This window comes from Electrophorus electricus, chromosome 8, assembly GCF_041902795.1.
Source record: "Electrophorus electricus isolate QZ-2024a chromosome 8, ASM4190279v1, whole genome shotgun sequence".
Taxonomy (NCBI): domain Eukaryota; kingdom Metazoa; phylum Chordata; class Actinopteri; order Gymnotiformes; family Gymnotidae; genus Electrophorus; species Electrophorus electricus.
The window spans coordinates 32,649,154-32,672,088 of record NC_137504.1 but is presented as its reverse complement, the minus strand read 5'-3'; the positions used below and the strand labels follow the sequence as shown (position 1 = coordinate 32,672,088).

The 22,935-nt window shown below is 40.6% G+C and overlaps 2 protein-coding genes across 2 annotated transcripts in view; both read right to left on the bottom strand.

Annotated features, from left to right (window-relative positions):
• Positions 1-260: 260 nt before the first annotated feature.
• Positions 261-22,700, bottom strand: LOC118240918 (arf-GAP with Rho-GAP domain, ANK repeat and PH domain-containing protein 1-like). Its single transcript, XM_081719599.1, has 19 exons — positions 22,522-22,700; positions 22,232-22,406; positions 16,777-16,866; positions 14,750-14,885; positions 14,543-14,645; positions 13,898-14,072; positions 13,067-13,276; positions 12,569-12,781; positions 12,002-12,107; positions 11,494-11,641; positions 11,100-11,168; positions 10,852-10,935; positions 10,140-10,251; positions 9,653-9,766; positions 9,006-9,136; positions 8,706-8,788; positions 8,161-8,196; positions 5,778-5,841; positions 261-5,658 (listed from the first exon to the last, which is right to left on the bottom strand). The coding sequence occupies exons 1-19, from the start codon at positions 22,570-22,572 to the stop codon at positions 5,638-5,640; spliced, it is 2,121 nt and encodes a 706-aa protein (XP_081575725.1). The 5' UTR covers positions 22,573-22,700; the 3' UTR covers positions 261-5,637.
• LOC145659009 (arf-GAP with Rho-GAP domain, ANK repeat and PH domain-containing protein 1-like) overlaps positions 22,579-22,935 on the bottom strand; it is an 18,674-nt gene continuing 18,317 nt past the window's right edge. Inside the window, exon 24 of the mRNA XM_081719595.1 lies at positions 22,579-22,704. Coding sequence (XP_081575721.1) covers positions 22,679-22,704 — 26 coding nt within the window. The 3' untranslated portion in view covers positions 22,579-22,678. The remainder of the gene's footprint in view (positions 22,705-22,935) is intronic.

Sequence of the window (22,935 nt, the reverse complement as noted above, 5' to 3'; positions counted from 1 at the left end):
GTTCTGTGACAACTACCATGATCTCTCTCTGGGTTTTTCATTCTGATGCACATACATTTGTTAGCCATGTTACCTCACTACTCTTGTTACAGCCTAATTGTCTAGACAAGATCATAACAGTAAATATTCACTCTGTTACAGTGGGCCACTAAGAAATCTGGGATTTTGTAGTGGTCTAGTTGTATTAAGGAGGTTGTATATCCACACTTGAAACTCCTACTGATACTTAAACTTCTTTAAAAAAAAGAACAGACACCAACAAATGATTCCAGATATTTATTCTTGCATTTGTTGAGCATGAGGGCTTTTGTTTTATTTTTTATTTTTATTTAAACATTGTGTTGGGTTTTCAGTGTCATAATAGTGAAGTCAATTGAGTCTTGCAGTGTTTCAATATATAATGACTGTATATTTAAAATTTCAGTTTATGTATGCTTTTTTGCAGTAGTTTTGGCTCCAGTAGATATTGTTGTGTTGATTTTTTTATTCAAAAGTACATGTACATCCTTAACTTAGCACTTTGAATTGCCACTGTATATGAAGTGGCTTGCCTTGCCTATATATTGCACCATTATCTGTTAAGGTAAAGACACCTGCAGGAAACTTTGTAATCATTAAATAAATGACAACATCCTAGTTTTAGCATTTTTGACACTGGTTACATGGACATTTAGCCAGCACATAATCTAACAATCCTTTATTAGTCACAGGTTGATAAGGATAAAAGCAGAAACCCTTAAAATCGTAGCCGTGACATGGAAGAAGAGTCAAAAGATATCTTTTTTTTTGCAAAAGATGCTTTTAAAAAGGCTCACATGCATAAAATGGAACAGCATCTAAACAGGGAATAGGAGAAGCTAACTACAAAGACAGACATGAGGAGGCTGACAATAAACAAATGCTAATAACACTGAACTGAATATACAAATTCACACACAAATCAACAAATTCTAAACAACATTTAAACATTCACTGTAAGCTAAGTACAACGTTCACCATCTCTCTGTCTCTGGCAGTAGCCGTCATAATATAAACCTTGCATTCTTCCATTTACCTGACACTTATATACAAAATGACTTACAATTATTACCGAACACAACTTTAGGAATCAAGGGTTGAGGGTCCTGCTCAGGGGACCAACAGTGGCAAACTGGCAGTGGTGGACTTGAACTGGCAAACTTCAGATTACGAGTACCGTAACCAGCTAGCTTCCAATTACAAGTCGAGTATTAAGTCATCAGTGCCCCCACACTGCATTACATAAACACTGCACTAGAAGTACAACTCTGTTGAAAATACATACAAACAAACAAAGAAAATGTCCCACAGGGTCCTTCCAGAGCACATTTGGCTAAGAATGAAATATTTTCAGATATGATAAAAACACAAGCAAGTTTTGGACAGATTACGGCTGTTCAAGATGTACACGGATACAGTCAGCAGACTACTGTGTTTATGGTCCATACAAAGAGCTGTCTGTACACTTTACATCGGAATGGTCTCCTTCAGGCTGACAGCAGTCTAATGATGTGGGCCAGAAATGAGGGATTTGTGTGATGCGTCATCCTTTTTCATTTTTCCTTTCCTATTCTTATTCCTATCAAAATAAAAGTGGTATTGAAAAAAACATTTACCTCATAACTCTAAATTTTAAAAACAGTATTATTTAGGGGGTTTTTTGGCCAATTTTTTCCCCAATTATTTATTTTTTCCAATCAATATTAAACTCTATTTATTTTCTGCATTAGGAAAAAGGAAAAAGCATAATAAAAACAAACAGTGTTTGGGTTTGACTTTATATGCGTTATATGCAATTAATCATCACAAATACAGACTGCCACTATAAGACACTGACGGGAAGGCACAAATTATCTACGGTGATATTTCCACCAGAATTAACTTATGGGTATGTGGGGGGTGGAGTGGTATTATTTAATGTTGGACCTTACTTAATACAATTGTGCTGGAAAGGAATAGCTTTTATCTAATGTTTACTATATGTGCAACATTTTGTGACTCATATGATTATATGATGAGACATTTCATTAAAATGAAAGAAATATTAAAAGAAATATTTGACTCACATGATACAATATTTGCATGCTCATCTTTTCTTAGAAATGTAATTCGCTGGATCTAATGGTTCAGGACTAGTGGTTCAGGAGTAATGGTTCAGGACAGATCCAGAGCTTTAAAGGTTTGGTTAAAGCATAAGTAGCAGATAATACTGCAGTGTTAGAAGGATCAGTATTGTGAAATAGAAGTCCCCAGTTCATGACTATGAATAGAAAATAGAAAAACTAAACTCAAGCAGTGAAACTTAAATGATTGTTGTCTGCCACCATTCTACCCTGATTTTTGGAATTTGTCATACATTTTCACTCTGTGATGTAGATGGCAGATATGGCACACTTTGGAAAGCCACATGAGAAACAACTGTATTACTTGTCAGCAGTATATGTCAGTACTACTTAAGTTACATGGCTTCTTACTTCTGGAATGTAAATGTGTCATTTTTAAGCATATAATAATAAAGGTTCAACATAATTAGGCTTGAAGCCACCAGTATTGATTTATCCAGTTTATCCAGGACAACACCCAGCACTGAGTGCCATCCATGTAGGAATACAATCATTCACACACACTTTTGCAACAGGCCAATTTTTACCTAACCTTCATGTTTTTGGACTATGGGATGGAAAACTGCACAGATACAGGGAAACGTTGAAATTCCGCCCAGCTGGGGACAAAAACATATTAACCACTAAGCCCCATTTGTAGGACCCTAGAACCTGAAGCTCTAGATCATAGCTTTTCTCACACTTCTGTACTGCCTGAACCTGTTGACTCTCACATGTGCAATCTTGTCCAGAGCAACTTACAAGCCCAATCATATTACAGAGGTAGACAAACAGGGTTAGGGGCCTGACCAGTAACTGCTATTAATATACGGTGATACACTAAACACTCTTTTGTTAGTATGAATAAACAGAGAAGGAAATATAATTACATACCCGACTAGCAGAACTCCTAGCAATGACAGTAGAAACAGGTGACAGCTCTGTGTGGATCTCATGGTGATGATCATTCTGCAACCCGTGTTGAGGCATCTTGTAAATAATCCCAAACTTCAATCGTCAAAATAAAACCATTTGCGGGGGGGGGGGGTTTGCAGATCTCTCTTTTAAAATTATGTACGTTCAATGGGCAAACAAGATATTTGCTACAAACAGCTCCACTGTAAATCTTTATCTAAAGATATTAACATTTGAAATGCATCACGTGGAATTTTTAGATGCAGAATCATTTTAAATCAACAACTGTCCACCCCTACATATTGGACTTTCCCAGACTGTATCCCAGGCAGTAGAGGAGAAGGTGGGAAAAGAGTGGAAAAGAAGAAAAAAAGAGAAAGTCTTTAAAGAGACAGGAACCAAATTAATAAGTAAATCGAGGCTAGAGTTAACTGAGTTATGAGTATGATTAGAAATAAGCTCAATACTTTTATTATTTGTATTATTATTATTATTGTTATAATAATGAATAATAATAATAATAATAATAATAGTTATTATAGTTCTAATAATAATACTTATTATTATTAATGTTTTATATAATATCAAGGACAGAAGAACCACAGCATTCAGACATACCAAAGCAAAAACTTGAGAAAACTGACAATGTACAAACAAGACATAAATGCTGACAACAGCATGCAAAACGCAAAGTAAAAAAATATTACTAATCACAAAATTCAAAAGGTAATACACTAAAGTGGAAGTGGAAGGAACAGAAAGAGGAAACCAGTTTATGTTCAAAGCAATAGATATTTATATCATAATGTTTACACTCTTACAACTTTAAAACTCCATAAGACAAAATGTTTTCACAATTTTTGAAGCCCTTCTAAGAACTTCAAAACCTATATAGTGCTTTCACAACAGATGTAGCTGATCTCTGAATGTTTTCTTTCACTGGTAACATTGTGTATTAAACCTGACAACATAAAGAATGGTTATATCAGTGAAAAATGACTAAAACTAAAACCTGCGGTAAGGTCAGTACCAGTGACCTCCAGGCTTTCAGTTAAACTGTCGTCAGATACATAACAGGCTCCACAAACCCAACACATTTAAGCCTGACGCCTTTCTCCACCACACCTCAGAAGACTCACTTTGCAAGCTGTTCAACAGACTACTGTTTACCATTCACAGGTGCAAGCAATTTGGATAACCTGCTGGTATCTCCACCCCACAAACCATGGAACTAAGGAGAACACACTCAGGCTACAGAACCCCAGACCAGACATGTCCCCCTACAGGAACTGCTATGAGTGTGCTTCCAATCAATCTGTGGTATGGTTATGTATGCAGCCCAGTGACAGACAAAAATGAGTATGGGATCTAAATGCAAGTTTAATCCAAAATCAGGGTCAATGCACAGTGTATTGTTCAAAAGCTAGATGACATGACAGCGTTTGAGGGAACCAAAATAGGAATAACCTGTAAGACAAACCCATCAACAGCAATAGATGAGATAACACTATGATAGCAAACAGGTCTAATGAAAACAGCAGGTGATCTGAGTTCCAACAGCGAGGGACAAATACAGCTCTTCTGAGAACACATGCAACTGTGCTCAGTTGTGTCACACCCAACTCGTGACCTCTGTTTTGACCTTAACATTTTTATGACATCAATGAATGCCAATGTATTCCTTTTTTTCTTTTCTAAAGCTCTCATTTAATTTTTTTTTTGTCTGCTTTCATCCTTGCCAACATAAAGCACTCTTTTTTTGCGTGTGAAATGTATGCTGTAGGCCTACAAATAAATTTGCTTTGGCTTATGTATTGTCCACTAAGTTCCTCCGAGTACAACAGACATTATTGACAAGATTTTTAAAAGTTAATGATTCACTTCCACTATAGCCATACTGCTTTTATCTATCTGCTGACATACATTATGATACAGGTAAGAGTCAATAGGCAGGGCAATCCCTCTCACTGATAAACCAGAGCGACTGCGTGAAGTTCAGACATTTTCTGTCACCATCCATAACCCAGCAGCCACACTCATGACCTTTTTTGTGAAAACAAAAACAAACAAAAAACAATGTACACAAAAAAAAAAAAAGGTTTAATGAGTATGACTGTGTGGGAAGGTCATTATCAAAATGTTTTCTGAATAAGAACAATTACTGGCATCAAAATGGTAAATCCATACATATACTGTAGGAATCCATTTCAAACTACAATCTTAATGTGTGTAGCTTTCATTACTGTTAGTGCAAACTAGTATGTGAAGAATTATATATGCAGTTATTTAAAGTTTAGCATTTGTGCATATTTGTGATTTTTTTTTTCAGTTGGTAAATACCTACATTTGCTGATTTTCTGGTAACAGTGTTCATTGTATGAAAACAAAGAAGTTAATCTGTTAGAACATAAAGGTGTAATATAATCTGTTAGTGCATAAAGCGTAAATATGTAATATAAATGCGAGTATGCATGTTTATATATAGAAACCTGAGGAAGATCTAAAACATGACAAACATTTCTAGTTTGTTTGTTAAGGCCCCCTGTAAAAAATAGCAAAACAAAAAAAAACAGGATCCAACAGCATCCATCTTCCTCCTCCATCAGCCCAAGTCCCCACCATGCTGAGAAACAGAGACAGAGAAACAGGGAGAAAAAAAGGAGAAACAGAGAAGCATATACAGTGGTACTGGTGTGGTACTGGTGTAGCATATCTATGGTACTGGTGTCATGAGGTAATCACCTGAAGGCTCATAATAGTGGCAATCCACTCTATGAATTCATCTTCAGAATCACAGCAAAAGTACCTGGAGAGAAAGAAATGACTTTTATGTCTTAATGCTTACAGTGTATGGTTTACAGTGTATGGCACACACCCGAGCTTTGTAGTCTCTGTCATAAATAAATCTTATTAATGTGGATTGCCAGTGGAAACGGCAGCTTGACAAAGCCAAGCTATGTGTCAAATCTAACACAAACATTACACCTAAGGCAAATAGGTTTGATCACTCTCAGTCGTCACACTTCTTTCTCCATGGATGATTCAGGAGTGTAAATCCACACTAATATTCCAGGAGAGGGGCGGGGCCAGAGCCTTTTTTTGTTGCCTAGTGCTGTTATTTAACATATAAGCAACATACAACCCTCAATGTGGGTGCCAAAGTACTTTAGTCATGTACGAATTGTACTGTTAGCCTTGCTTGTATTTATTAAAAATGTATTTTGTAAGTTTAGCGTATTGTTGTAATGCCATAAATAGTATAAGTGCATAAATGATTGTAATTATTGTAATTAAATTATTGTAATTTATTATAATACTCATATAGATGGCACGAGTGTAATTTCTATTGTTTAAGTACAAGTTAAAGGCATAGGATGCTTTTCTTTATGTTTTGGATTATGTTCATAAACCTTTGCATATGGTCACTTTAATTAAGATACACGTTTTGATTCCTGGGACCAACACAGTTTTCGTACCTTGTTGCATTTCAAATTAGGAATAACTGTTTTAGAATGTCCCTTGAGATGTGATTTTGTTGCTAATCTGCAATAAACACCTTTATTGCTTGTACTTTTTACACTGACTCATGTGGACGTTTCTCTTTTCTTTTTACGAACACGTGTGACAAACACTGTGACTACTGCCGAATCCCGTATTTAACACAACCTAAACACGATTCCTACCCAAATGCAAACAGTTTAGACCCTCCGACCACATTAATGAAGAGAAATAGAGATTAAAAAACAAGAAGTGTAGAGATCAATAGGACGGACATATGCTGGATACAGCAATAGTTCAGGAGTCATCCTAGGTAAGGAACACAGAAACAGACAAGAGTTGTCACAATGCCCAGGCACCCAGAGAGAGGGACATGCCCACTGACACACACACACTTTAGTTCTGCCTTGCCTTTTGGCTTCTTAAAGAGTCTTCTCATCCACACTAACGTATCACTCTCTCACTGCCGCCATCACAGCAGTCTTGTAATCAAACCCATTTTTGCTGTAAGGCTTGGCAGACATACCTATAGCATCTCCTTTATTCCAACCAATGCTAAGTGCCCTGTGAGGGAATTATATTACGCTGTGATTATCTTCCCCAAATGAAGAGCATGTAAAATACATCAACATATGCAGAGAAAATGCATTTAACATAACTTAAAATCAACTACCTGGATGCTATGGGATCCCACACTACCAAATCATGCCTACTATATCTATTTATAGGATTATAGGTAGGGACATGGGTACCTGTCATCTGTCTTGACATGACAACTGGTCCAGGCACTACCTTTCCACACATATATGAGTGACTCACTCAAGAAATGAGTCTACAGTCTTTGTTTGAAGACAGCCAGTGACTCAGCTGTAGGAACAGCCAGTGGAAGTTAATTCCACCACCTGGGGGCCAAGACACAGAACAGTTGGTGTCTTGAGGGATATGGTGCTTTGAGTCGATCAGTACTAGAGGCTCTAAGGCAGTGTGGGGAACAATGGCATTTGAGTAGTGCCTTTAGGTAGATGGGATCTGACCCTGTTCTGGCTTTGTAGGAGATTGTCACTGTTTTAATCTGATGGAACTGCTACAGAGAGCCAGTGGAGGGAACACTGCAGGGGGGTAAGAGGTGAGAACTTTGGGAGATTAAAAACAAGCCAAGCGGCTGCATTCTGGATGAGCTGCAGGAGTCTGATGGCACAGAGGAGAAGACCTGCCAGGAGTGAGTTGCAGTAGGCCAGTCTGACAAGGGCCCGAACAAACACCTGAGGGCCTTCTGTGGAGAGAAATGGATGGATTTCCCTGATATTATAGAGGAGGAACCTGCATAACTGAGTCAATTTAGCAACATGAACAGAGAATGATTGTCCTGAAGTATCCCAAGATTGTGTGCCTTGTCAGCTGGAGTGATCCAAAAATTCTAACAACATCCTAGAATCTTACATCTCTCATGATAATCAAAACTATGTATGATTGTTCTGGATTATGTGGATTATGTGAATTATGTGAATTATGTGGATTATGTGGATTAAGTGGATTAAGGCATTATTGCCATGCCAATGGTGAATCAGTTCCAGGTTTTTTGTTGTCTTTGCTTAGTCTTAATCCAATAATTTGTACTGTTTCTCACCACTGCTGTTGGTCATGAAGCACTGTTAAGCCCCACCTGCAAGCAAACAAATAAATTACAGTGCATTAACAATAACTTTCAGAAATATTACTCTTAAAAATTGTGTGTGTTATTTACAGTATATGTGGCTGTACTTTGTGTGTGAGGTGAGTGTGTGTGTAATTTCAGAGTAGGTAGCAGTAGTTTGTGTGTGTATATAATTATGTTGTAGGTGTCTGTAATCTGTGTAAATGTATATGTGTAATTATGGCATACGTGGCTGTAATTACAGTGTAGTTGGCTGTAGTTTGTATGTGTGTATATGCATGTGTGTGTCTGTGTGTGTAATATATTTACAATGAAGGTGTTTGAAGTTTGTGTGTCTGTGTGTATATATATATATATGTGTGTGTCTACGTGTCTGTACTTTCTGTGTGTGTGTATTTACTGCGTAGATGGCTGTAGTTTGTGTGTGTGTGTGAGTGTGTGTGTGTGTGTGTGTGTGTGTGTGTGTGTGTGTGTGTGTGTGTGTGTGTGTGTGTGTGTGTGTGTGTGTGTGTACCTACGGTGTCGGTGGCTGGAGTTTACTCATATAGCCTTGGTAGACCTTTATTTCTTGTACTGGCCATTCCTTCTCACACTGAGAGCCCTGCAATAAAAGTACACACACACACACACACACACACACACACACACACACACACACACACACACACACACACACACACACACACACAGAGCTGTCTTTATAGGGGCCTTAGACTGAACAACTCCTGATCAAATTAAGTTTATTCAGAGTATTTCTCCACTATTATATCACATATATTATGTCATATATTCAGGTTTATACCCATGTATAGACACACCTGCAGTTCTTTGTACAGCCTGAAGGTGGAGCCAATCAGCTCACAATGGCGGTTGGAAAAGCTCTTGCATTTGCCCCCTTTAACTTCACTCATGCGTAGTGCTCCCAGCTTGCACACTTCCTCTTTACCACCTGATTGAAGAAACAGAGGTGGGCTTGTGTAAAGAGTCAAGAGACAAAGTGTAAAGAGAAAGTGAGGTCACCACTATAATAATAATAATAATAATAATAATAATAATAATAATAATAATTTCAATGTATATAGTGCCTTTCACAAGTGGGAAACTTGGAAGACCCAAGAGCAGTGAAGAGGAAAGTTTTTAGTTCATATTTAAAGGAACCTTGGTTACATGTAGCTCAGTGGTGAAGGTACTGGACTTGTAATTGGAAACTTGCTGGTCCAAGCCCCACCACTGCCAAGTTAACACTGTTGGACACTGGATAAAAGTGTCATAAAAGTGCTAAATGCCATAAATGTAAGTCAAGTTTGTGGGACAGTAAAAAGAACAGAGCTAGAGGATCTATGGGAGTATGAGGGACCGTATAAGTGAATGAACTCAGAGACGCAGGTAGTAGCACTCTGAACTGTAGAAGGATCTTATACTTAATCTGGGAGATAACAGGAAGCTGATGCAGAATTGCACATACTCAAATACATATTGATGTCACTGGTGTAATGGCTTCTCTTGACCAACAGGTGGCTCTGTGGGCTGAGGGAGTAACAGACTGGCAGCACTGCTTCCTTGTAGTGCAGCTCTCGCTCTGATAAACAGACATTTTTATGACTCTATTTTTAAATCTTTGAATCTGTATTTATACCTGTTTCATTAATGCTATTATCAGTTGGTTTTAAAGCAATGTGCAGGGTATAAAACAACAACCATATTCCAGTCACTGCAAATGTATCAAAATTTATCCATCTGTTTTCAGTCCTTCCACTTGTGTTACTGTGTGGACATGGTTTAAGCTTAGAGATATATATTAATAGTTTATATTCTTAGACTATTTACATGCACTTCAGTCGGACCTTCATTTAAAACAATATTTCATTTCAAAGAATATTTAAGAATATTGTTTTCTGCACTTAAATAAAGAAAAACAGCTTGACAACTCTGTTTGAGGAATGTTTTCTGACCAATCTCTTCCTTGGTCTCATAACACCTCCAAAACTCTCCATCTGCTGGCTGGATTCCACACATCTCTAAAACCTCCAGGACCAATTCCTCTACTGTTGTACTCATCCCGACCTCACACACACACACACACACACACACACACACACACACACACACACACACACACACACACACACACACACACAGAGAGAGAGAGAGAGAGAGAGAGAGAGAGAGAGAGAGAGAGAGCACTCTTTATTTCATCTGTGTATTCTACTTTAATTTTGCTTATGTATACTGAATCAGAATTAACTTAAATTCCAAGTCCCTTAGAGCTCCTGACCAGTGCTTTTGAGAAAAATGAAAATGAAAACATGCTTAAAGCTGAAGGCTTCTGTCAACATGGCTAAGTGGTATAATTTTTTGGAATATTAGCTAAGCTAACATGGGAATGTCTGGTTCAGTATGCGCAGCTCTGGTCAACAAATCCTTAAAACAGTGGACGTGCTTTGTTTCACAGGCTGGAGTGTACTGACAGTTGGTACAGGACTTGAAATACTGTCTGTGTAGTTACTAAATATTGCATTTTATATACAGATTACACTTTAAGGCCATGATGTAATTCTTGAATCCCTAGTAAAAAAAAAAAAAAAAAAAAAGCCCATTGTCATATAGGAGCAGGTGAAGCTTCAAGCTCGAGCTTGAGCTGAACACTGCTGAAAGGTGACTCACCTGCACAAGGAGTTCTGCATCCTCCTCCCTCTTCTCCAGGTAAATGGCACAGACGGTGTGGGAGGGGACAGGTGTCAGAGAGGCCTGGTACACAGTGACAACATCAGTCATCCGAAGAAGGCAGGAAGTTGCACATGTGAACATGTTCAGACTGTGCCATGGGTTTCACCAAGGTGTGCACTGTGTGGAGATGCAAGGTGTTGAGCGTCTAAATTACCCAGAGGCCCTTTGAAACCTTGAACTCTCACCTGGTCTTTGAGCTTGTTTAGAATGAGAAGGGTCATGTCCATCTGCTTCTGAAGCTCTGCATCTGAGATCTGGGGAAAAACATTTGTTTAGCTGTGTGTTTAGCTGTCTTTCAAATGTCAGTGCAATGTCACAGCATCTATGACTGAGGTGCTTTCCATTTCTTCTGAGTATACAAGTAATTCTAGAGACTATTAGACTTGTGTCAGATGTGTAAAAAAGAAATTCTATTACTGCCACCATTGTAAAGAAAGATTATCTCATTATTCAGTGTGACGTTAACAATGACGCATGTGAACCATAGCAATTTTAACAAGCACTCAGGTCCTCATGGACAGTCAAGGAGACAGGCATTACTTTAAAGGTTGTGACCTGCTGGTTTCAGGCTGGACTCACATTAAAGATGGCACAGTAACTTCCAATCAAGTCCTCCACCACTTTGAAGGTCCTGGGGTCGGCTTTATCCGTCTGAAAGAGAGTCGGCCCGAACACGAGTCCCAGATTCCGTGTCGTCATGTGGTTTATGTTGGAGAAGTTCTGCACGCTAACAGAAAGTGGTTAGCACTTAGACACACAGTTCCTCAAAGCAAAGGGGAATATATATACCAGAAAGACTTTTCCCAGTCCTGAAATCTGAAAAACTTCCTTTTTTGGAAGAGTCCCAAAAGGCAGCGCACGTATAAGATAACACTTCGCTAATCCCTAACGGGAAATTAGACACAAAGGTCTGTCTGTCTTGAAAAAGGCAATGAAACCTCAGATGTTGGTGTTTGGTTTGTGGAAGTGAAAACAACAATGAAAATAATAATATGAATTTTTGTCTCCTTCACGTGCTTTCTTCCTGAATTGTGAACCTAACAAACAAAGCTTTTGAAAACATCTACAGCAAAGTAATGACGGGTACCAGTAGAGGTGGTTAAAGAGAGCTTTGAAGGTCTCTCTGTTGACTTCAGGCAAGCTGGACAGGAGTGTCTGGTATCTGCTGGTTTTGTTACAGTTATCTGTTAACTCTGCAGAAAGTATGACACAATGACACCAGGATTAAAACACCAAAAAACAAAAAACAAAAACAAACAAAAAAGCAATATTGGATGGAAGCAGCTTTATCTATGGCCACCATATATGTGAGAAGAGGCTAAAAGTACTGACATTGCAAAGAAATGTAAATGTAAATGACACTGCAGTCCAGTGCAGGCAGCAGTGAGAAAGGTTTTACAGCACTGTTCTAATCTCACAGTAGTCTTCAATATTTCTACACTATTTCCCCACCACCAACACCATATCCCCCACAGTATCACAGAGGGCTGTACACACACACACACACACACACACACACACACACACACACACACACACACACACACACCCTTGTTCTCATTGTCAACCTCTCGAACACTACCTCTCAAAGATTGTAGTTTTTTTTGGAAGAGGGATGATAACAGGTGCTTGTGTATGTGTGCATGTCATTAACCTGCAGTACAAAGCCAGTTCTGTGAGTTTTGCTGTCCATTAAACAATCCTTCTCTGACCTCTCGGAGAAAACGCTTCAGTGTGTTCGTCACATTGTCTACTGCAATATCTTCGGGAACACAAACACTCCGTGCATCACGCAGGAATTCTTCCAGCAGAGCTGACACATGGGAATGAACACCACACTTCCTGTAGATGCCAGTGGACATGAGACCTGACAGTACACACACACATCACACATCATGGTACACACAAATACACACACGCGCATACACACACACACACACACACACACACACACACACACACACACACACACACACACATACACACACACACACAAACCCAATACACTTATGAACACTCTATTTATATGCAAGAAATACAGTATTTGAAAACAAGGTACTTGTTACAGTTTTGCTTATTTGGAAAATTGTGTGTGTGTGTGTGTGTGTGTGTGTGTGTGTGTGTGTGTGTGTGTGTGTGTGTGTGTGTGTACCATGACGTGTGATGTGGTCGAGACAGCGGTCAACAGCGATGGGGATGCCTGACTCGGTGAGCTGCTGCAGGGAGAGTGGCTGGTCTCCTGCCCCGCCACAGAGTCCGATGGACCGTACCCAGCCCGGAAAATGGGGCTTGTTCTCTGCTATGACATGTAGAGATCCACCTCTCCACGAAAACACCATATCCCCCACACTGTCACTGAGGGCTGTATACACACAGACATAAACACACATGCATGCACACCTGAATATCAGCAACCAGCAAAAAAATGATATGATTGTTTTTTAAAGCTGAATTATGTAGGCATATTGTGTGTGTGTGTGTGTGTGTGTGTGTGTGTGTGTGTGTGTGTGTGTGTGTGTGTGTGTGTGTGTGTGTGTGTGTGTGTGTGTGTGTGTGTGTGTACTGGTTTAATTATAATTGGTTGTAGAGTTACAGCTGCATCCTCTAGTAATGGCTGAAAGATGTTTTCCTCCAAAGAAGGAAAGTGGGTTTCTTTACTGTACACTTTGTTGATGCACAATAAAGAAAGCAGAGAAAAGAATGGCCCAATTAGACTACCAGTGCACCACGTCTGTCTGTATCCAGGCTGGCCTGCAATGCCAGTTGCTGATGGACAAATGGCAACCGTGTTTCAGACGTTGATGTGCAGAAGCCAAGATTCTCATTGGTGGGAAGTAGTGACCCGGCAAATAAACTGTCCAATCATGGAATAATAATGGGGCTGGACAACAGAGATTTTGAATGTGGTGCATAAATAAAGGTTCTTCATTACAGTGTACAAAATAAAAGCCCTTCATTACAGTGTGTGTGCTCTGTCACTCACTGAGTGTAAGTAGCTTGCGCAGGTCAACATTCTGTACTGAATCATGAAGAAGAACTTGCAGTCTAGAGCCACTAAGGCAGAACCAACCAATTCCAGAACTGCCTTCAGCACAGCGTAGGCGGCCCAGACGATCACAGAGTCCACAAACATCACTCAGAACAGCAGGAAGCAGTGCCTGGATGAACATACAGAGATACAGACAGACAGACAAAACTTTGGTTTGTCTCTCCAGAAGAAAATAATGGAATTTCCTTTCATCCTTTTAACCTCTCTTCAAGTAAAAATAATCCCTGGTTCCCTGAGAAAAGCATGTAGTGTCTGACTGGTTATCACTGGTTATCCATATTGTGATCATTGAATTCAGTCCAATTTAGAAGGGGGTAACTACATAGCCTCACAGTGCAGAGAGATAATCAACACTACAGTTTGAGTTTACCTTACACTTATATTGTAATAGTACAGTCATAATAGTACAGTCTCAGTTTGAGATGTTAAAAATGGCACAGTCTGAGTGTGAAAAAACAGTAATGGTACAGTCTGAGTTTGAGGTGATAGAAATGGTCCAGTATGAGTTTGAGATGGTAGTAAAGGTACAGTTTGTGTTTGAAGGAGCAGGGTGTGAGTAATATAAGTAATCTTGGTTACTATAGCAAATGCCCTGATCCACTCTTTGATAGTAACGATGTCATCAGCTCCAAAAAGATAGACCCGCCCACTATCAGTGTACAGCTCAAAGGTATGTTCATACCTGCCAACCAATCAAAAGAGACACCATAGCCATGTTGGACTAAACAACTGAAAGTACAGTCATTAAATAATGAAAAGTATCAGGCCAGAGCTGGAGAGTGTTACCCATGAATCCCTGGACTGTTGAAGGACAGGCAGATGATGTCACTCATTTTTATGCAGCCACACCTGTTAGTGCTCTGCTCAGTCTTATAGTAACTGAACAGTCCGTTGCCCAGGCAACACCACCTCTGAGAAAAATCTACAAAACACAGATAAGAACATTACTTCTGTTTTATGAAAGCCTTCAAACTCATGGCTCCCCACAAACTCAAACAACACACAAGACATTTGCTGAGTAAATTAAATTAACATAACAATGACTTTTATGTGTATCTGTATTCTATGAGTAAATGACAAAGCACTTTTGTAAGTCGCTCTGGAAAAGAGCGTCTTTTAAATGCCATGAATGTAATTGTAAATGCATCTGTTTCACTTTGCCATATCTAACATGTCAGGTCAAAGACATGATTCACACACATCATCTACAGTCAAATTTAATGTGCATCATTAAAGGGGTCTGGGTGCTGCCATCCACTCCTCCTTACTTAAAGGATTTACTGACAAGATTGATTCTACATCAATACTTAAAATAAGCTTAAAATATGATATGAAAACCAACATCTTTATTGGGAAGCATACCATTCAGCACAACACAAATCAGCACGTAATGAATTGTTTACAAGTTTAGAATGTCCAATATGGATAAGACATCAGTCTTTAGAGCTGAAGACTGTGAGTTTAATTCCCACCTGGATTGCTTTATATCCTGAATTTCTGTTCAGGGATCAGTCAAGTCCACCTTTTGATGGGTGTTTGTGGTTGGCAGTAGCACAGGGGTGGGGATGGTGTCTCTGTAGAGGGCCAGTGTGGTAGGTGCATGATGCAGCTAAGACTGAACAAGTGTAATCAGGAACCTGTCTCATAAAGCAGGATTTACTGCTGCTTGTAGAGTGCTAAGGGTTAGGGTTAACCCTGTATAGAGTGGTATGGGTTAGAGTTAACCCTGTATAGAGTGGTAAGGGTTAGAGTTAACCTCTATAGAGTGGTAAGGGTTAGAGTTAACTTCTATAGAGTGGTAAGGGTTAGAGTTAACCCTGTATAGAGTGGTAAGGGTTAGAGTTAACCTCTATAGAGTGGTAAGGGTTAGAGTTAACCCTCATGTAGAGTGGTAAGGGTTAGGGTTAACCCTTATGTAGAGAGGTAAGCGTTAGGGATAACCCTCATATAGAGTGGTAAGGGTTAGGGTTAACCCTCATGTAGACTGGTAAGGGTTAGGGTTAACCTTCATGTAGAGTGGTAAGGGTTAGGGTTAACCCTCATGTAGAGAGGTAAGGGTTAGGGTTAACTCTCATGTAGACTGGTAAGGGTTAGGATTAACCCTCATGTAGAGAGGTAAGGGTTAGGGTTAACCCTCATGTAGAGAGGTAAGGGTTAGGGATAACCCTCATGTAGAATGGTAAGGGTTAGGGTTAACCTTCATGTAGAGAGGTAAGGGTTAGGGTTAACCCTCATGTAGAATGGTAAGGGTTAGGGTTAACGCTCATGTAGAGAGGTAAGGGTTAGGGTTAACCCTCATGTAGAATGGTAAGGGTTAGGGTTAACCCTCATGTAGAGTGGTAAGGGTTAGGGTTAACCCTCATGTAGAGAGGTAAGGGTTAGGGTTAACTCTCATGTAGAGAGGTAAGGGTTAGGGTTAACTCTCATGTAGAGAGGTAAGGGTTAGGGTTAACTCTCATGTAGACTGGTAAGGGTTAGGATTAACCCTCATGTAGACTGGTAAGGGTTAGGGTTAACCTTCATGTAGAGTGATAAGGGTTAGGGTTAACCCTCATGTAGAGAGGTAAGGGTTAGGGTTAACCCTCATGTAGAGAGGTAAGGGTTAGGGATAACCCTCATATAGAATGGTAAGGGTTAGGGTTAACCCTCATGTAGAGAGGTAAGGGTTAGGGTTAACCCTCATGTAAAGAGGTAAGGGTTAGGGTTAACTCTCATGTAGCGAGGTAAGGGTTAGGGATAACCCTCATATAGAATGGTAAGGGTTAGGGTTAACCCTCATGTAGAGAGGTAAGGGTCAAGTCAGAGTCACCTACCTGCTTGCGGTTTGTAGTCAGTGATTGGCCTTGCAGAGGAAGCAACCTTGAATAGGTATCCATTATGACAGAGAACAGACGTGTGACCGACTGTGTGGAAAGAGGATATTGTGAGCATGCCTTAAAGGATAACCTAGTATTTAAACACCTTTATTATTATTATTATTATTATTATTATTATGTAGACTACAGACTGAAACATTTGTTATTTTTATCTTCAGCTTGTGTATTTTGCCCTTGAGCACCATGTCTGGAAAATAATACCAGACTCAGTGTTGACAGATCTTTAACTGAGCTTTGACCGATCTTTGAGCTTTGACCAAGGTTTGACTGATCTTTGACTGATCTTTGACTGATCTTTGAGCGTTGACTGATCTTTGAATGACCTTTGAACTTTGATCTTTGAATAATTGTTGAGCTTTGACTAATCTTTGACTGATCATTGACTAATATTTGAGATTTGACCAAGGTTTGACTGATCTTTGACTGATCTTTGACTGATCTTTGAGCGTTGACTGATCTTTGAATGACCTTTGAACTTTGATCTTTGAATAATTGTTGAGCTTTGACTAATCTTTGACTGATCATTGACTAATATTTGAGCGTTGACTGATTTTTGACTGAGCTTTGACTGAACTCAGCTTGTTTGACATTTTGAATATCGTGGCATTTGTGACACTTTCTTTGAATGAGCCACCAGTTTTTTTTTTCTATGTTCTATGTTATGTTTACCTATGTACCTGTCATAACGGCAGATCCCAATGCAGACTACAGAACCCAGCAGCCCATTCGTCACCCAGTCAATGACGCAACCAATCGGAGGCGTCCAATCAGATCTGTGTCTGGTAGTGTTCACTCCAACTATCCCTTTCCCAGTCCTGGATCGGAAGTCAGAGAAGAACCCATGGTGGAATCTATGCAATGTGACTCCTTTCGCTTATCTGGGGAGGAACGATGATGCTGGTTCCAAGGAGGTCTGTGTTTATACTGTGGATCAGCAGGCCATCTAGTCAGGGACTGTCGTCTCCTACCTAACCTAAATCATTCACATTGACAGTTTATATTGGGTCTCATACTCCGTCCTCTATGTTCACAGCCCTAGTTGATTGCGGGCCAGAGGGCAACTTCATTCATGCCCATCTGGTACACGACCTGATCATCCCATATCTCTCTGCACAACCCCTGTACAACTCACCACCAGTTCCCTCCACTCTGAACTCATATCCTTTCTAGTCTTGCAAGCTTCATCATTTCCAGTCATTCTGGGCCTGCTGTGGCTGGAGCAACATAACCCAAATATATTTCATGGCCCCAGAATGGAGATAACCCAGTGGTCGGCTTATTGTCAGGAGAACTGTTGGACTTTACCCACACTATGACTCTGCGCCACGATGATTGAGAGCCCTGCTGACGAACAAGTTTTCGTTCCCCCCCAGCAGGGCGAAGGCAACCCTGTTACTCCATCACCATTCATGTGATTGTTCTGTCAAACTCCTAGAGGGTACAACTTTACCAAAGGCATGCATCTATCCCCTCTCCCAAGAAGAGGAAAGAGCCATGGAACAATATATAGAGGAGGCACTAGGGCAGGGTTTCATTCAGCCATCCACTTCCCCCATGACATCAGGTTTTTTCTTCGTAAAGAAAAAGGACAGTGGCCTTCTTCTCTGCATTGATTACCGAAACCAAAACCTGATCTCAAGGAAGTATGCTTATCCGCTACCACTCAGCCCCTGAAACAGCTAAGAGACAAAGGTCTTCACAGAATTGGACCTCTGTAACATGTATAATCTTATATGGATCAAGAAGGGACATGAATGGAAAACCACCTTTGTCACCACAAGGGGCATTATGAGTACAAGGTGATGCTGTATGGTCTCAGCATCACACCCTCGATATTCCTAGCATTCATCAATGATGTTCTTCGAACGGTAATAGGATGATATGTCATCACGTATATTGACAACATTCTTATTTACTCACCTGATCTTCCGATGCACATCCGACATGTGCGTTCAGTACTAGAGATTCTCCTGGAGAATGTACTGTATGTAAAGGGGGAGAAATGTAAATTCCATATCATGACCATGACCTTCCTGGGGTATGTAGTAAGCCATGGGGGAGTTACTATGGATGACAAAAAAATAGAAGCCATCCTTCATTGGCCGGTATCCACCACCGTCAAAAGGCTACAGTTTCCTGGGCTTCGTGAACTTCTATCCACACTTCATAAGAAACTTCAGTAGCATAGTGGCCCCCCTCACATCTGTCCTTAAATGGTCTTCTACTAAATGGGATTGGACTCTGGCAGCTGAGGATGCATTCGTCAAGTTAAAGGAGGCTTTCACCATGGCCCCCATCCTTTGACACCTGGATCCTACAGTCTTGTTTATTGTAGAAGCAGATGCATCTAATATTGGAATCAGGGCCGTGCTCTCGCAGAGGCATCAAGGGGACAAACTTCGTCCAGTGGCCTATTTCTCCAAGAAACCTTCCCCTGCAGAGCAAAATTATGGGATCGGAGACTATTGGCCATTAAATTGGCCCTAGAGGAATGGAGACACTGGCTGGAGGATTCTAATCATCCCTTTCTAGTGATTACAGACAATAGGAACCTGGAGTATATGCGTATGGCCAGATAACCCAACCCCCGCCAAGCCCGTTGGTCATTGTTGTTCTCCAGATTCAATTTCAAGATTATGTCCAGGATTATATCGTCCAGGAACTCGGAATACTACAGCAGATACCCTTTCCCATGTCCATCTGGGGGAGTGAAAGGAGACACTGGAGGAAAAGGAAACCATTCTACCTGGGTCCACTTGGCCTCTATCCAGTGAGAGATTGAACAAGCCACACAAGGTGCTGTTACACCAATGGAATGCCCAACGCATAAGCGTTATGTACCTGCTTCTTGCCTGGACCGTTTGTTAGCATGGGCTCATTCCTCCCTCGCTACGGGTCATCCAGTGGAGAAATGTACATGTCAGCTCATAGCTCACCGGTATTGGTGGGAGACGATGACGAATGATGTCCACTGTTACGTTTTGTCCTGCTCTGTCTGTAGCCAAAGCAAGACACCTAAGACCCTCCCTGCCAGTAAACTCATGCCACTTCCTGTGCCTGAGAGACCTTGGTCGCACATTGCTTTGGACTTCGTCACTGATCTTCCCTGTTCAGAGGGTAACACTACCATCCTCATAGTTGTGGATCAGTTCTCTAGAGGGGTAAGATTCGTTGCATTCTCGAGACTGCTGAGATACTGTTCATGCAGGTGTTCCGAATATTCGGCATATTATCCGACAGAGGTCTGCAATTTGTGTCTCGATTCTGCTCTGCCTTTCTGGATAGGATAGGAGTTACTGTAAGCCTCACGTCTGGTTATCACCCACAGTCTAACGGGCAGTGTGAGCGAACTAATCAGGAACTGGACAAATTTCTTAGGTGTTTCTGCATGAACAATCCTTTAGACTGGTCCAAGTTCCTACTTTGGGTGGAGATGGCATAGAATTTGCTCACCAGTTCCTCTACCAGTTCAACCCCTTTTTAGTGCATTCTGGGCTATCAACCCCTTATGGCTCCATGGGCCCCTGTCACCGCTGACATCCCGGCAGTGGACAATTGGATGCAACTCAGTGAGAAGGTATGGGATGAGACTCATCAATGTATCGAAAGTGCCCTCCTTAGGTACAAGGAAATGGCAGACAGGCACAGGGGGGAGACCTCTGTCTACCTACCAGGTGACTGGGTTTGGCTGTCCATGAGGTATTTCCACAAGCTGGGTTCATGCAGCAAACTGGGCCCCAAGTATATCGGCCCTTTCAAAATCATCAAGCGTATCAAGGAGGTAACATATCAGCTAAACCTTCCTGCTCACTACCGTGTCTCGAGGTCATTTCATGTCTCTCCTTAAGCCTGTTATAGCTGGCCCATTGGACGAGGATTCTCCGAAAGAGACTCCTCCTCAGAGCCTAGATTATGATGGAAGTCCGGTTTACATGGTGTGTCGCATCCTGGATTCTAGGAGGAGGGGTGGCTCACTACAATACTTGGTGGACTGGGAGGGATTCGGCCCCAAGGGACAAAGCTGGGTCCCTTGAAGTGATGTACTGGATTGGACGTACACCCGAAATACCTGGACAGACCTGTGCCCCATCCACAGGGTCGCCCTTGCTGCATTCCTAAGGATAGAGCCTGCACTAGACCGGAGTCCACCATGATGGCAAGGGGACTTCGCTGTTGACCTTGTGCCTCTTTGGGGGAGGGTACTGTCATAATGCCAGATTCCAATTCAGACTACAGTACCCAGCAACCCGTTCGTCACCTGGTCAACGACGCAACCAATCGCCAGAGTCGCCAGAGTATTGAACCCGCCTGTATGTCTTGATTACAAGTGTATATAAGAATGTTTCAGACTCACAGTCTTTGCAAAGTATTGCTGACAGATTATCTTAAAGCATACCGAGCATTCTTTTTGGATAGCCTTTCTGTGTATTGTACCCTGTTCTTATATTTCTGGTTTTTGTCTTTTTGCCTACCCCTTTTGTATTTTCTGCCTGGTTCTTTTTGTCATTGCTCTTTTGGTTTCGGACTTGGACTGGTTATTTCTTTACGTTTTGGAGTTCCCCTTCATGTACCTTGGATTATTCCCCTATCCTTGTACAATTAATAAATCACCTCCTTTTTCATATCCACAAGCATCTGGTTTTGCCAGACCCCTCAGAGTACCTATGTTATGATGACCTACACACCCAAAATCTTCCAGAAATGTATTGCCTTTAAGATGCAGGTTGCAATAATTGCAATTATTCTATAATGCTTTTAAGTAGCACAGACATATATTTTGAAACATGTCTCCAGTAGTAAATCTCCCCAGCACCCTTTTATATAAAAAAGCAATACATAATTTTCCAATGATTCTTTCTCAAATTATTAATCATCTTTTATTCTGGATGTTTCAGAGATTCTGTTTTGAATCTATTTTAATTTTGGCTACCTCAATGTTGGGGGCCCTCTCTATGGAGCATAAACTGGTTCATTTGAGTGCTACAAAGAAATTTGACTCATGTGCTCTCATGTGCTCTGCACTTCATAGAAAAAATGTACACATAATAAATAATTACTTTCATAAATATAATTTGTTACTTCTCGGTTCTAAAATGACCTTTTGCTTCTTTAAAGAAGCATGTTATCAAAGCCTCAAAGCTTATCTTTGTTTTGATACTGTAGTGCTCCTACTTAAGTGTGTATTTCCTGTTTGAATATCAAGTTTCACTTCTAAAGGTGATTTCCTCATCTCACCTCTCACCACATAAGTTTCAATACATTATAATTTCCTCATCATGTCTTCAATAGTTAAGTTCCACATCACTATTTACATTTATTTAAAAATACAAATTGTCTTGCTTTACCAGGTATGTAAACATACGTGTGAGTGCATGTGTGTGGCAGTGTCTACCTGTGGTCAGGTGATGCCGCAGTAGCTCCACCTGTGCTGGCTGTCCTGTGTGCTTCGCCAGAGCTAGAGGAGAAGGGAATTCTGGGATGCCTGTGTAACATCTGATTTCTGCACCAGAGAACAGCAGAGAGAGAGTCTCCACCAAATTATCAGTCTGTACTGTAGTGCACAGTGCCTGAGGACAGAAAAGGAATTTGTTTAGGAATAAGCATGTTAAACCCCATAACAATATTTTAAATAATCCCTCATGTGTAACATTATACAATTAGGTAATTGGAGTGTGTACATACATTGTTGAGTTCCTTCTGCTGACCATAGAGGGTGTGGCGTTTACAGTACATGGCATCTTGGTATTTAGCAGTGATGTGTTTGACACGCTCGGAACTGCTGGCATTCTGACTCAGCCTCTCACAAGCAGGAACATCCACTGCCCAGAACTGGTTGGCTTTACTGTTGCCTATTAAAAGGAAAACCTACCAGCAAAGAACAACAACTGTGAATCACACCCTGAAGGAATTTTCCCAAGGATGAAGAAAACAGACAGATAACTTTAGGTTAGATGACTTAAATAAAATAATAAAAATCTCAAAGTGCATTACATAATATGGAATACATATTAAAGTTTCATTTAAACACAATACATAATAATGCTACAAATTGTAATGTTGCTGCTGGCCCGAGTGCCGCAGGGCATGGGGAGGGAC